This window comes from Anastrepha ludens, chromosome 6 (genome assembly GCF_028408465.1).
Source record: "Anastrepha ludens isolate Willacy chromosome 6, idAnaLude1.1, whole genome shotgun sequence".
NCBI lineage: Eukaryota > Metazoa > Arthropoda > Insecta > Diptera > Tephritidae > Anastrepha > Anastrepha ludens.
The window spans coordinates 821591-833155 of NC_071502.1; the positions used below are offsets into that span (position 1 = coordinate 821591).

Genomic DNA, 11565 nt, shown 5'->3' on the forward strand with positions numbered 1-11565 from the left:
AAAGCGATATATTTAAGAAAAAAAGAGTGAGACATATTCTTGATCCGACCAAACCACATGCTTCGGTTGAGAAGAGTGGATTTCAGTCAGATGAAAATGAGAGTGAGGAGATGATGGAGTGTGAGGTTGTAAAATCTTCGAAAGACTCCGTAAAAATGTAAAATATTTGTAATGCCGAAACTGGTACAGTTGAAAAAAATGCAACTGCCAAAAAAATCCAGAATACAAATAATTCTGATAGTTCCGTTTACTATCCATCCAATTTTATAGGCAAACCTTTTGTTTTGGTAGACACCTCAGAGTGTGACCTATTCAAAAATATCAAAATTAGAAATGGCATGAGTCTATATCAGCATATCCGTCACTTAAAAATACAGGATATTGATATAATCGAAGCAGTTGGTGTCACCTTATATAAGGTATTCTTCTGCAATCCCAAATCGGCAAACAGTTTCGTCACTAATAATGACATTTTAAAAATGAAGCTAAAGCCTTTCATTCCCAGAACGGCTTTTGAAACATATGGCGTAATTCGAGGAGTCGCTCTTTACCTTTCCAATGCGGAAATCATGAGAGATATAAAGTCTGCTAGCAAGGTAAACTTCGTTCAACGTTTTCTTAGACGTGATCCGGAGGATTCAAGCAAATTTCTCCCAACCTTCTCAGTTAAGCTGGGATTTTTGGGCAACAGCCTACCTAAGGAAGTCAAGCTTGAGTATACAAATTTTAAAGTAGAACATTACTTTCCATCTGTTAGACAATGCTACAACTGTGGAAGACTAGGACACACACAAAAAGGCTGTAAAAGTAGTAAACGCTGTTTGCTCTGTGGTAGTACGGAAGTTTGTATACCGCCCTGCAAAATAAATCAATGCATTCTATGCAAAGGTAACGACCATAAATATTCAGATAGGGAAAAGTGTCCAGTATGGAAGAAGGAAAATGAAGTTAATAAATTGAAAACCGTAAAAAAGTTATCTCGTAAAGAAGTGCTAAATACTTTCTTTCCGAAAAGCAACAACCGCTTCGATGTCTTAGATGTTGAAGATACGGATTTTCCGGTACTGGTTGAGAACGACAACATGATAGACTCTAATGAAGTCATAAATCGTTCCTTGACAAAAAAGAAATATAGCTCAGTTGTCAAGAAGGGTGCAATTCCCAAACAGTCTTCTGTCAAGCCTGATAAGGTCTTGAACAAAAATACCAAGCCTCGTGTGGTTCCAGTCTATGAAAGACAAGACTATCAAATTACTTCCCAGCTAGAAAAGGTGTTATGGGAGCTAGTGAAGATAGCTAAAGCTACTTGTGTAAGACTTAATGATACTGAGACCCTTGCCCAGGTCACCAAACTGAGCGGTATGAGGGATCAGATTTTGGCTAATCGAGACGTAGCACTTTTTAAGTGCGGTTCGGCATCAGTAGATTCATTAGATGAAATGTCTGCAATATAATTGCCAATCCTTAAAGACAAATATAGACAATATTGATTATTATATTAATAATAATCGTGTTGATGTGGTTTGTCTTAGTGAAATATTTGAGTATAATGAAAATAAATGTAGAAAATTTATCAATTTTAATATGATTAGAAAAAACAGACCAGATGGCTATGGGGGTGTTGCCATAGCCCTGAAAAAACAGATTCAATTCAGGAGCATAACGTTCGCTTCTAATCTGGATATAATTGTTGCAAAGACGGTTAATTTAAACCCAAACTTTGTAATTTGTGCGGTCTACTTCCCTCCAAGTCTACACTTAAATGAATTTGCGACCGAAGTCAAAAGGTTGTTTCAGTTTCTAAACGGTTTTAGAAATGTGTTAATTTGTGGGGATTTCAATGCCAGATCGACTGTATGGGGTGACAGTTTAAATTCACCCAGAGGTAAGAAATTGGTTGAACTTTTAAATTCATCCGATTTCTGGTGTCTGAACAATTCTTGTTATACTTTTAAAAGATATCTAAACAGGACCAATGGGTCGGTTTTGGATCTAACCTTCACAAATGCTCCTACCAACTGTACTTGAAATCTTCTGCCTTTTCAGCTTGGTGGTAGCCACCATTTCCCAATTCTAATAGAGTTCTCCAAAGTTAGTATTAACAATCCCAAATTTCTGGCCAAAAAGAAGCTTCTAAATGCCTTAGGGGATATTTCCTTTGATCCATCTTTTGAAATGATCGAAAATAAACTTCAAGAAGAAATATCTGCTGCCAACTTCCGTTGGTCTGAGAAATGCAAACCAAAGGCATGGTGGAACGAGGGACTAGCCAAGTCCTATCGTCTACTTGTTGCTGCTTACAAAAAAGCTAAACACTACCCATCTCCGGAAAATTTGGAAGTAGCTTTGCAACGCAAGAAGGTGTGGCAAGCTGAAGTAAAAGAAGCCAAAAAAGAAAATTTTGAGGAAAAAATAGCGGAGCTGAATTGTAATTCAAATTCGAGAGAGGCGTGGAATTTTGTTAAATGCCTTAGAGGAGTAAATGGATATTCTGCAGACTCTAAGTGGAACTCAGACAATAATGATGTGTACCTTAAGCATTTGAAATCACAGGTACCACCCAACTCTGCTGTCTGGCAGGAATCACCCAATACAACTCCTGTATCCAGGCTAGCCTTTCAGTATGATGAAGTGGTCACGGTGCTTAATGCCAAAAAACGGCGCTCAGCAGGAGGCTGTGATGGAATAACATACGACATGATTCGCGCTCTCTCTGACAAAAGCTTATGCAACCTTTTAACAGCGCTAAATGATGCTTTTCTTGCAAATAATATTAGAGAATCGTGGAGATATATTAAGATTGTTCCCATTCCAAAAAAAGATAAAGACCTCACAGACTTCAAAAATTTTAGACCTATTTCCTTGATTTCAGTCATGTTAAAGCTAATTAACCAAATGCTCAAGCTAAGAATAACCGATGCCTTTGATGGGAGTCGCGCCCTCCCCAGGAACTCTTTTGCGTACAGGAAGGATAGATCGGCTGCTATGTGCATCAATCAATTATAACATGAAATTGCTATATGGAAAAATAGAGGTCTTAAGGTTATACTCCTTACCTTGGATATAGAAAATGCCTATAACTGTGTAAGGGGTAATCTGTTAGTCGATATACTCAGAAAAAAAGGCATAGAGGGTCATTATACGTCCTGGATTGCGAAGTTCCTATCCAATAGAATCCTAAAAATTGGTACGGATTCGGTTGTTGTAAATGACGGCTTACCCCAAGGTAGCTGTTTATCGCCTATACTTTTTAATGTCTATACGGCTAAGTTGCACGATATTCAGGATAATTGTACCTCCATCTATCAATTTGCGGATGATTTTATTATTGCCTCATATCATAGAGATTTTGATTTGGCTGAGGCCAATCTCCACAGTAAAGTTCGAGAGTTTAATCTTGTGGCGAATACGTTAAATCTGCCATTCAACCTTGAGAAATGCAACCTGATGTATGTTGCAAAGGGAAACGTAAAACTCTGAACAATAATTTTGGCAGTGTGATGATTAAACAGACAAAAAGTATTAAGTTCCTTGGTCGTGTAATAAACTCATCACTGACCCTAGGAACGCACTATGATCAGATAATCAAGGAATCGGCCTTCAATTTAAATTTTTTCAAGATGTGGACTTCTGTCAGGGCTGGGTTACACCCTCAGACTGCCATGAAGTTCTATAGAAGCTTTATAAGATCAAAAATTGAGTATTGTAGGACCACCACCGGTCATGCAAATAAGACTGTGATCAGAAAGATTACTACCTTTCAAAATTGCTTCCTTAGGAGAAGTTTAGGGGTTCCTCCAGCTACACCAGTTCCCTTGCTGTATGCTGTTGCCTATGAGTTACCACCCACTGAAAGATCTCTTTGGCTTACTGCCAAAGAAATCGTGAAATTAAAACAAACAAACTCTAGCATTTACAAAATGATTGAAAACTCTGCAGAGGTTAAATCCAGTTATAGCTTTGTTTTCAAAAAATTTGAAGAGATTTTTGTGAATACCAATGTAAATTTAATGTCTGTAAACTGTGAAAACTTGGTGGTGATAGATGACTCCTTGTCTAGAGCGAAAAGCAAATTTTCTAATCATGAAATTAAAGCTATTTTTGCTGAAAAAATCGATGAACTCAAGCGTGATGGTGTCGATCTTCTGGCAACTGATGCGTCTGTTGAGCTTAATGCCGTTGGATGTGGCATTTTTAATGTTACAAACAACACGGAGCATTTGTTTAAAATAGAAATGCGAACCTCCTCCACTTTTGGTGAATTGTGGGCCTTGCTTAAGGCCTTAGATATTGCGAAAGAATGCAAAATGAGTAAGATCTGTATTTTTACTGATAGTCTGAGTTCATGTCTGCTGCTCAAGAAAGCAAGCTCCAACAACTGCTGTGTTACTCTTTTTAAACAAAACGTAAATGAATACGGTTTTGACAGTGTTCGGGTGATTTGGACGCCTGGACATGTTGGTATTCCAATAAATGAAAGAGCCGATGCTATTGCAAAAAAAGCTGTTTGCTACGGCTCAATATTGAGCGTAGAATTCACTTTTGAAGAGGCACTCAGAATTATAAGAAATTTAATATTCAGGGATTGGTATGACGGCTTTCGTTCTTTCTCAGAAGAAAAACCAAACCTTTTTGCTAAACTGCATGATTGCTTACCGACAAAACCTTGGTTTTACAAAGCTTCCTTTGATGTCAAAATTATCAAAATGGTAAATAGAATACTAGTAGGATGTACTTATGACAGCGTATTTTTGCACAAAATAGGGGCCAATAACACTGATCTTTGTATGTGCGGTGAAATTAACTCGTACGTTCACAGAATCTTTAACTGTCCACTCCTCAATCACATCAGAACAAATTACAGCTTTTTTGATTCATACCCGGACCTCGTTTCCATATTTAAAAACAATGAAGTCTTTAAGTCTTTTATTTCATTTCTTAGTGCTGCCAACCTTTCCTTTTAAATAATGTCACTCTCAAAACTTTGATGCACCAGAGCACTTAGTTTTACATACCGAAAATAGGTATTTTTCAATACCAAACGTTGAACACCCTGGCTTTTTGTGGATGTAAAATCCCGCCAAACACATCTCAAATTCCAAAAAAAAAAAAAAAAAGTTCCTACACACTAGAAACAAAAACTCAGCAAAAGGGCCAGACCAAATTTCATACCGTATGCTGCTACAACTGCAAGACGAAGAACAAATAAAACTATTCAATTTAATAGAAAACGTTTGGAAAGAAGGCGCAATACCAGAAGATTGGAGGAACATTAGAATAATACCAATCCCCAAAAAAACAGGCGACTTAACAAACATATTCAACTACAGACCGATATGCTTACTCCCAGTATTGGCAAAACTTCTAGAAGGTATTCTAAAACTACACATAGATAACAAAATTAAAGACCACAACTTACTCCCGAGTCGATCCTACGGATTTCGTAAACACCACTCGACAGCTCAACGTACCAACGACTTGATAAACACGATATCCCTACACAAAAGCGAAAAACAACAAGTAATGGCAGCGTGTGTAGATGTGGAAAAAGCATACGACTCCGTTGACATCAACACTCTAAATAGCATACTAAAGAAAACGCAGATAAATGAGAGAGTAACCAGATGGATAACGTCCTTCCTAAAACGCCGACATCTCATACTAGGCCATGAGAAAGTAAGCACGAGCAATGAACTAGCTCAAGGCAGTGGACTCAGCCCGACACTCTTCAATCTATACACCACACAGACCCACGCAATAATCAACGAAAACTGCAAACTGTTCCAATTCGCCGACGATTTCTTCATTGTTTGTTACAATCGTAAAAAAGAACAAACTCAGACCATCCTCAATGACAAGATAAAGGAATTCACGGACATCTGTAATAAAATAAACCTTAAAGTTAACTGCACCAAAACGAAAGTCATATACTTCAACCAAAAAAGCTCGGAAATAAATATCCATTTAAACAACAATAGACTGGAACAAGTTCACCAAATTAAATACCTGGGCAGATACATATTTATTTATTTATTTATTTATTTATTATTAAAGTCAAAACATACAACCATAGGTTATTTTTACAATGATTGACCTTAAGAATAGTTGACATAAAAGGATTAACAGTAAAATCAAAATTAAAATTAAAATTACAGATAGTAGTAAAGAAGTATAAGTTGGAGAAAGTATTAAAAGGAAAGTAACTTAAAAAATAGTGGTAGCAGGAGTAGGGATTAATGGGAAGAGATTTAAAGTACATTCAGCAATTTTCGGCAAGATAGCGAAGCAATTTATTTTTGAAACACGAGCTTTCTTTTATACGTTTCATTTTGTAAGGTAAGGTATTCCAAAGACGGACAGAGAACACAAAGTATTGACGTTCAGTCACCAAACAACTGTATTTCATCGGGACTATGTTTAACGAGCGGCAGAACTTTGAAGGCATAAGTCGATCTTTGAGGTATCTGGGTTTTTGAGTGTTTATGATCTTGTGGAGTAAAACTAAACATTTAAACCTAAGCAAGTCGTTAAAGGATACGGAAGCAATTTTTTTCGCAAATACTGAAATATGGTCATAACGTTTTTTACAGTACACGTACCTAGCAATGTTGTTATACAAAACATTAAGCTTACTACGACACACACTATCACAAGGAGTATATAACTCGCAACCATACAGTAACGTTGGTAACAAATACGTTTTAGCTAGTAGCAGTCGAGTATTTACTGGTGTAAAATATTGAGTTGTCCATAAATTTCGGAGCATACCATAAACTTTGCCTATGACAGTAAAAATGTGGTTGCTCCATGTCAAAGTTCTATTAAATGTAACCCCTAGATTTTTAACATTGTCCACATATTTAATCTCAGCGCCATTTAGTTTGACTTGTGTATAGCCATCGAGCTTGATATATTTTTTGTAAATAACGATGCATTGGGACTTATCAGGATTAAGAATTAACCCATTTTCAGAAGCCGACTTGCTTGTGAGGCTCAAGTCAGAATTCATATTGCTTATGCAAATATCAATGCAGCCAATGGGACAACTAACATATAATTGAACGTCATCAGCATATACATGGGCATCACTATATTTAATCACACCGAACAAATCGTTAATGTACAAGACAAATAAAAGAGGGCCAAGGATAGAGCCTTGAGGTACACCTCTGGTTACAGGGAGAAAGTTTGACATGGTATTATCACTACATACGGCTTGTAATCGGTCACTAAGCGTAAATAACTCATGCACACAACATATTAAACAAATAGTGGATAAAACCAACCAAACGTGCCTCTTTCTAAATATACTAGGCGGTTGCACCTTCGGAATAAATCCACAAAGAGCCCTGCAACTGTACAAAACCTTCGCCCGAGCAAAAATGGACTACGCCGCTTCAACCTTCGCCAACATTTCCAAAGCCGCTTTACAAAAACTCACGAAATGCTGCAATACAAACATGAGACGAAGTTTAGGACTAATTAGATCGACGCCAATGCACACAATTTACATATGGCGGCAGAGATGCCACCCAAATACAGATTGGAGATGGCAACAGCAAAAGAAATAACCAAATGTATTGCATACAACCTACCGGCAAAAAGAATGATACTATCTAACAACCTTGATAAAAAATCCAGCTACTATTCAACATGCCAAAAATATAACCTAATCTTTCAAAACATAGCACCTATTAACAACAAACCGGCACATACTCAAAAACTACATTTGAACGACAGATTCCTCAAAGAAACAGGTAAAAACAAAAAAGAAACAAACCAGGACATTATAAAGCAGATTTATCAGGAAAAAAAGCAACAACTCGAAGACAACCAATTCGAAATAATATTCACAGATGGATCAATAAGATACAACCAAACAGGAATAGCATTCATACATGAAAAATCGAACACAGGGGAAACATATTACTGCAATAAAACAGTAGCTTCTATGACAGCCGAACTGATTGCAATAGAAAAAGCAATAGAATTCGCCATACAACAAAAATTCCCGAAAGTAGCCATCCTCTCAGATAGCCTCAGTAGTATCAGCACACTAAAAACCAGGAAAGCGATAACTACATCGCTCAAAACATTATAGAAGCCATACATGCTTCAGATATCGAAAAGTTGGAAATGCACCACATCCCCGCCCACAGCAACATTAAACCGAACGACAAAGTAGACTCTGCAGCAAAGAACGCACCACTAACCGGAAGCCTAATCAGAATACCCTGGACAATAAAAGATGCTATAAAAGAGATACATAAAAAAATAAAAGAAGAATGGGAACAAGAATACAAACAAAAAATTTTAAATAAAGGCAAAGCTTATGGCCGATTATTTCCAGGACTACTAAAAAAACCCTGGTTTCATAAAAAAGACCATAAAATGCAACCAACAGAACTAAAGCAGTTCAATAGAATCCTTTCAAGCCACACCTTTTGCAAAGATACACTATTCAAAATGAAAATATACAACAATAATAAATGCGAAACATGCAATACGATAGAAAACACAAACCACATCATATTTCACTGCAACAAGTACTCTAATTCAAGAAACAAGTACCCACCTATCAATAATAACTCATCAATAATCGAATTCTATCGAAACACCAACATAAACCATTACAATACCATCACTAACTTCCTTAAAGACATTCAAGTAAACCTATAAAACAGATGACACAAGTCAAACTATAACCGGAAACAAAAGAAAACTTACACTTGGAGTTGGCGTTTTAGCTCTTAAGCTGGCCAAATAAGGCTTCAATCTTTCCTCAGAAATTCTGAAGCAACCTAAACCCAAAAAAAAAAAAAAAAAAAATTATAGGAAGATGACTACGTTTGCACCAAAAATCAAACTTAGCAACGGCCAGGAGATGCCTTCTATTGGTTTAGGCACATGGCGCTCCCGCGAATCAGATGCGGAACTTGCCGTGAAAGATGCTATTGACCTGGGTTATAGACACGTCGACACTGCTTTTGTGTATGAAAATGAAGACGAAGTGGGTCGTGCCATCAATGCGAAAATATCGGAAGGCATTATTAAACGTGAAGACATATTCGTGGTTACCAAGTTGGGTGGCATCCATCATGAGCCTCATTTAGTAGAACACGCGTGCCGCAAGAGTTTGTCGAGTCTCGGACTGGACTACATCGATTTGTATCTTATGCATTTTCCGGTTGGCCAAATACATAAAGGGGATGGCAATGTCCACGGCACTTTGGAGCTTTCTGATGTGGACTACCTAGACACTTGGCGTGCTATGGAGAACCTTGTTGACTTGGGGTTGGTGCGTGGTATTGGCCTGTCAAATTTCAATTCGCACCAAACAGAACGTGTTCTGCAGCAATGTCGCATTCGCCCGTTGGTCAATCAAGTGGAATGTCATCCTGGATTTAATCAAAAAAAGTTGATAGATTATTCACGACAGCATGGCATTGTTATTACTGCCTATTGTCCGTTGGCTCGCCCCAAACCAGATCAACAATGGCCTCCCTTTCTGTACGATGACACAGCAAAGAATTTGGCACAAAAATACGGGAAAACAACTGCGCAGCTCTGTTTGCGTTATCTATTACAGCTAGGCACTATTCCTATTCCGAAATCTGTTTCCAAAAGTCGAATTGCGGAAAACTTTGACATTTTTGGCTTTGAACTGAGCGAAGAAGATATGAAAATCGTGGACGGATACCATACAGGGCAACGGTTAGTTCCCTTTTCGGCTATGAGTCACCATAAGTACTTTCCATTCAATGTAGAGTTCTAACTGTGTTATATGTACATATATTTATTTTATATATTATATTTTTACAACAAATACAAATAAAAATATAGATACATATTTAAATGAAAGAGTTGCATTTGTATACTTATTTAAATGCATGCCTACAATTAATAAAAATTTAAAGATGCCTTTCAGGGTTGTGGCAGTTTTAGCAATAATTGTAGATGAACCTGTGCCTGGTTCGATTTCGATAGAAAACTTAAATCCATTGTAAAAGGAAAGCGAAAGCGATGATCCTCGACAGTCGCTTCTACGTTACCTAAACGACCCGGATTTAAATTCGGCCAAGAACTGCCAATTCAGAAGCATTTCTAAAAGATCTGAGTGGAAAATCTTATGTTATTACAACAATAGCAATATCGAGCTATAATTCAGTGCAATATATCTAAAAGTAAATTTTTACGTCTTAATATTTCCAACGATCCAGGTAAATAAATTGCATATTTGATTCTAAAAAAAATTAAAATTAACTCCCGTACATCCTACCAGATACTGACGATAGGTAATATCTCTTAAACGATAAAATGTTAGCACTCTAGATAAGAGCTAAATTATCTTCTAGAATTGTAATGTGACTCAGACCCATGATTTATCGCACAAATCGCTTTTTCTCGTACCCACAAGTAACGGTGGCCGTCGTAGCCGAATAAGTTGGTGCGTGACTAACATTCGAAATTCGGAGAAACGTAGGTTGGAATCAGCAAAATGAAGAAAATTTTTTTCTAATAGCGGCTGCCCCTCAGAGGCAATGGCAAATCTCCGAGAATATTTCTGCCATGAAAAATCTCCTCATGAAAAATATCTGCCGTTCGGAGTCAGCTTAAAACTGTAGGATTCTCCATTTGTGAAACAACATCAGAACACACGCCACAAATAGGAGGAGCTGGGCCAAACACCCAAAAAGAGTGTAAGCGCCAATTATATATACATACGTACATATATATAAAGTGGCAAAGTTTTTAGTCGTCTCAAGTAAGATATAGAAATTAAATCACTACTTTATAACTATATTTTCGATGCATCGTGTTGTTGCTGTAGCAGCATAAACATTCCCCACACATATACGGGGGATTTTGCTGGAGGTTCAAGTCTTTTGTCGGATATAAACCCGAGGCATTCCGGTAAATAGAACCGACTGTCTTGGGAATGTAGCCGAATACCTCGTGACACCTGCTTTTCCTTGGCACAATTGCGCTCTGGATACTGTACAGGATAACCTCCTACTTATCCAGGATTGACCAGATCTCTTCACATGGCCACTTAAACCCACTCATCTAGCACACCTCTCTCTTTATTTCCACTCGAACAGCCCATTTCCTGAGATAGACGACGACGAACGGTGACTACGCCGGGCAAGGACTTGAGTACTGTAATTGCTGATCAATCAATTAGCTGAAAGCCTCAAATATCAACTATTTCAATATATAAATACATTGTGGGCAGTTTGTCTTAAGGTTCTTCTCAAAAGCATTTATGAAAAGATATTTCCATATATTGTTTTGTTTATAAAGCAATTTAAATGTACAATTTTTTATACCTTCGTTTGGTAAAAAATATCCAAACAATGAAATTTCCATTTTTTAAAAGCACGAAAGCGTTTTAAATTCAGTAATCGTCTAAATTACGCAAATACATATTAATTTGGCATTCCAGTTTTACATTTTTTTTATAAGTTTTACATTTGAAATGAAATGTATCAAATTGATTAAGTAATAAAATCAAAGTTAAGAATATTATAACCTAAGTTTTTTCCCAGAAAGACACGATAAAGC

At 37.0% G+C, this 11565-nt stretch overlaps 1 protein-coding gene across 1 annotated transcript; it reads left to right on the forward strand.

The window, feature by feature from the left end:
• Positions 1-8637: 8637 nt before the first annotated feature.
• Positions 8638-9861, forward strand: LOC128866402 (aldo-keto reductase family 1 member B1). Its single transcript, XM_054107102.1, has one exon. The coding sequence runs from the start codon at positions 8840-8842 to the stop codon at positions 9773-9775; it is 936 nt and encodes a 311-aa protein (XP_053963077.1). The 5' UTR covers positions 8638-8839; the 3' UTR covers positions 9776-9861.
• Positions 9862-11565: the final 1704 nt, after the last annotated feature.

Excerpts from the sequence above, each read along its gene's own strand:
- LOC128866402 (XM_054107102.1), top strand. The coding sequence starts at position 8,840 with ATGACTACGTTTGCACCAAAAATCAAACTTAGCAACGGCCAGGAGATG.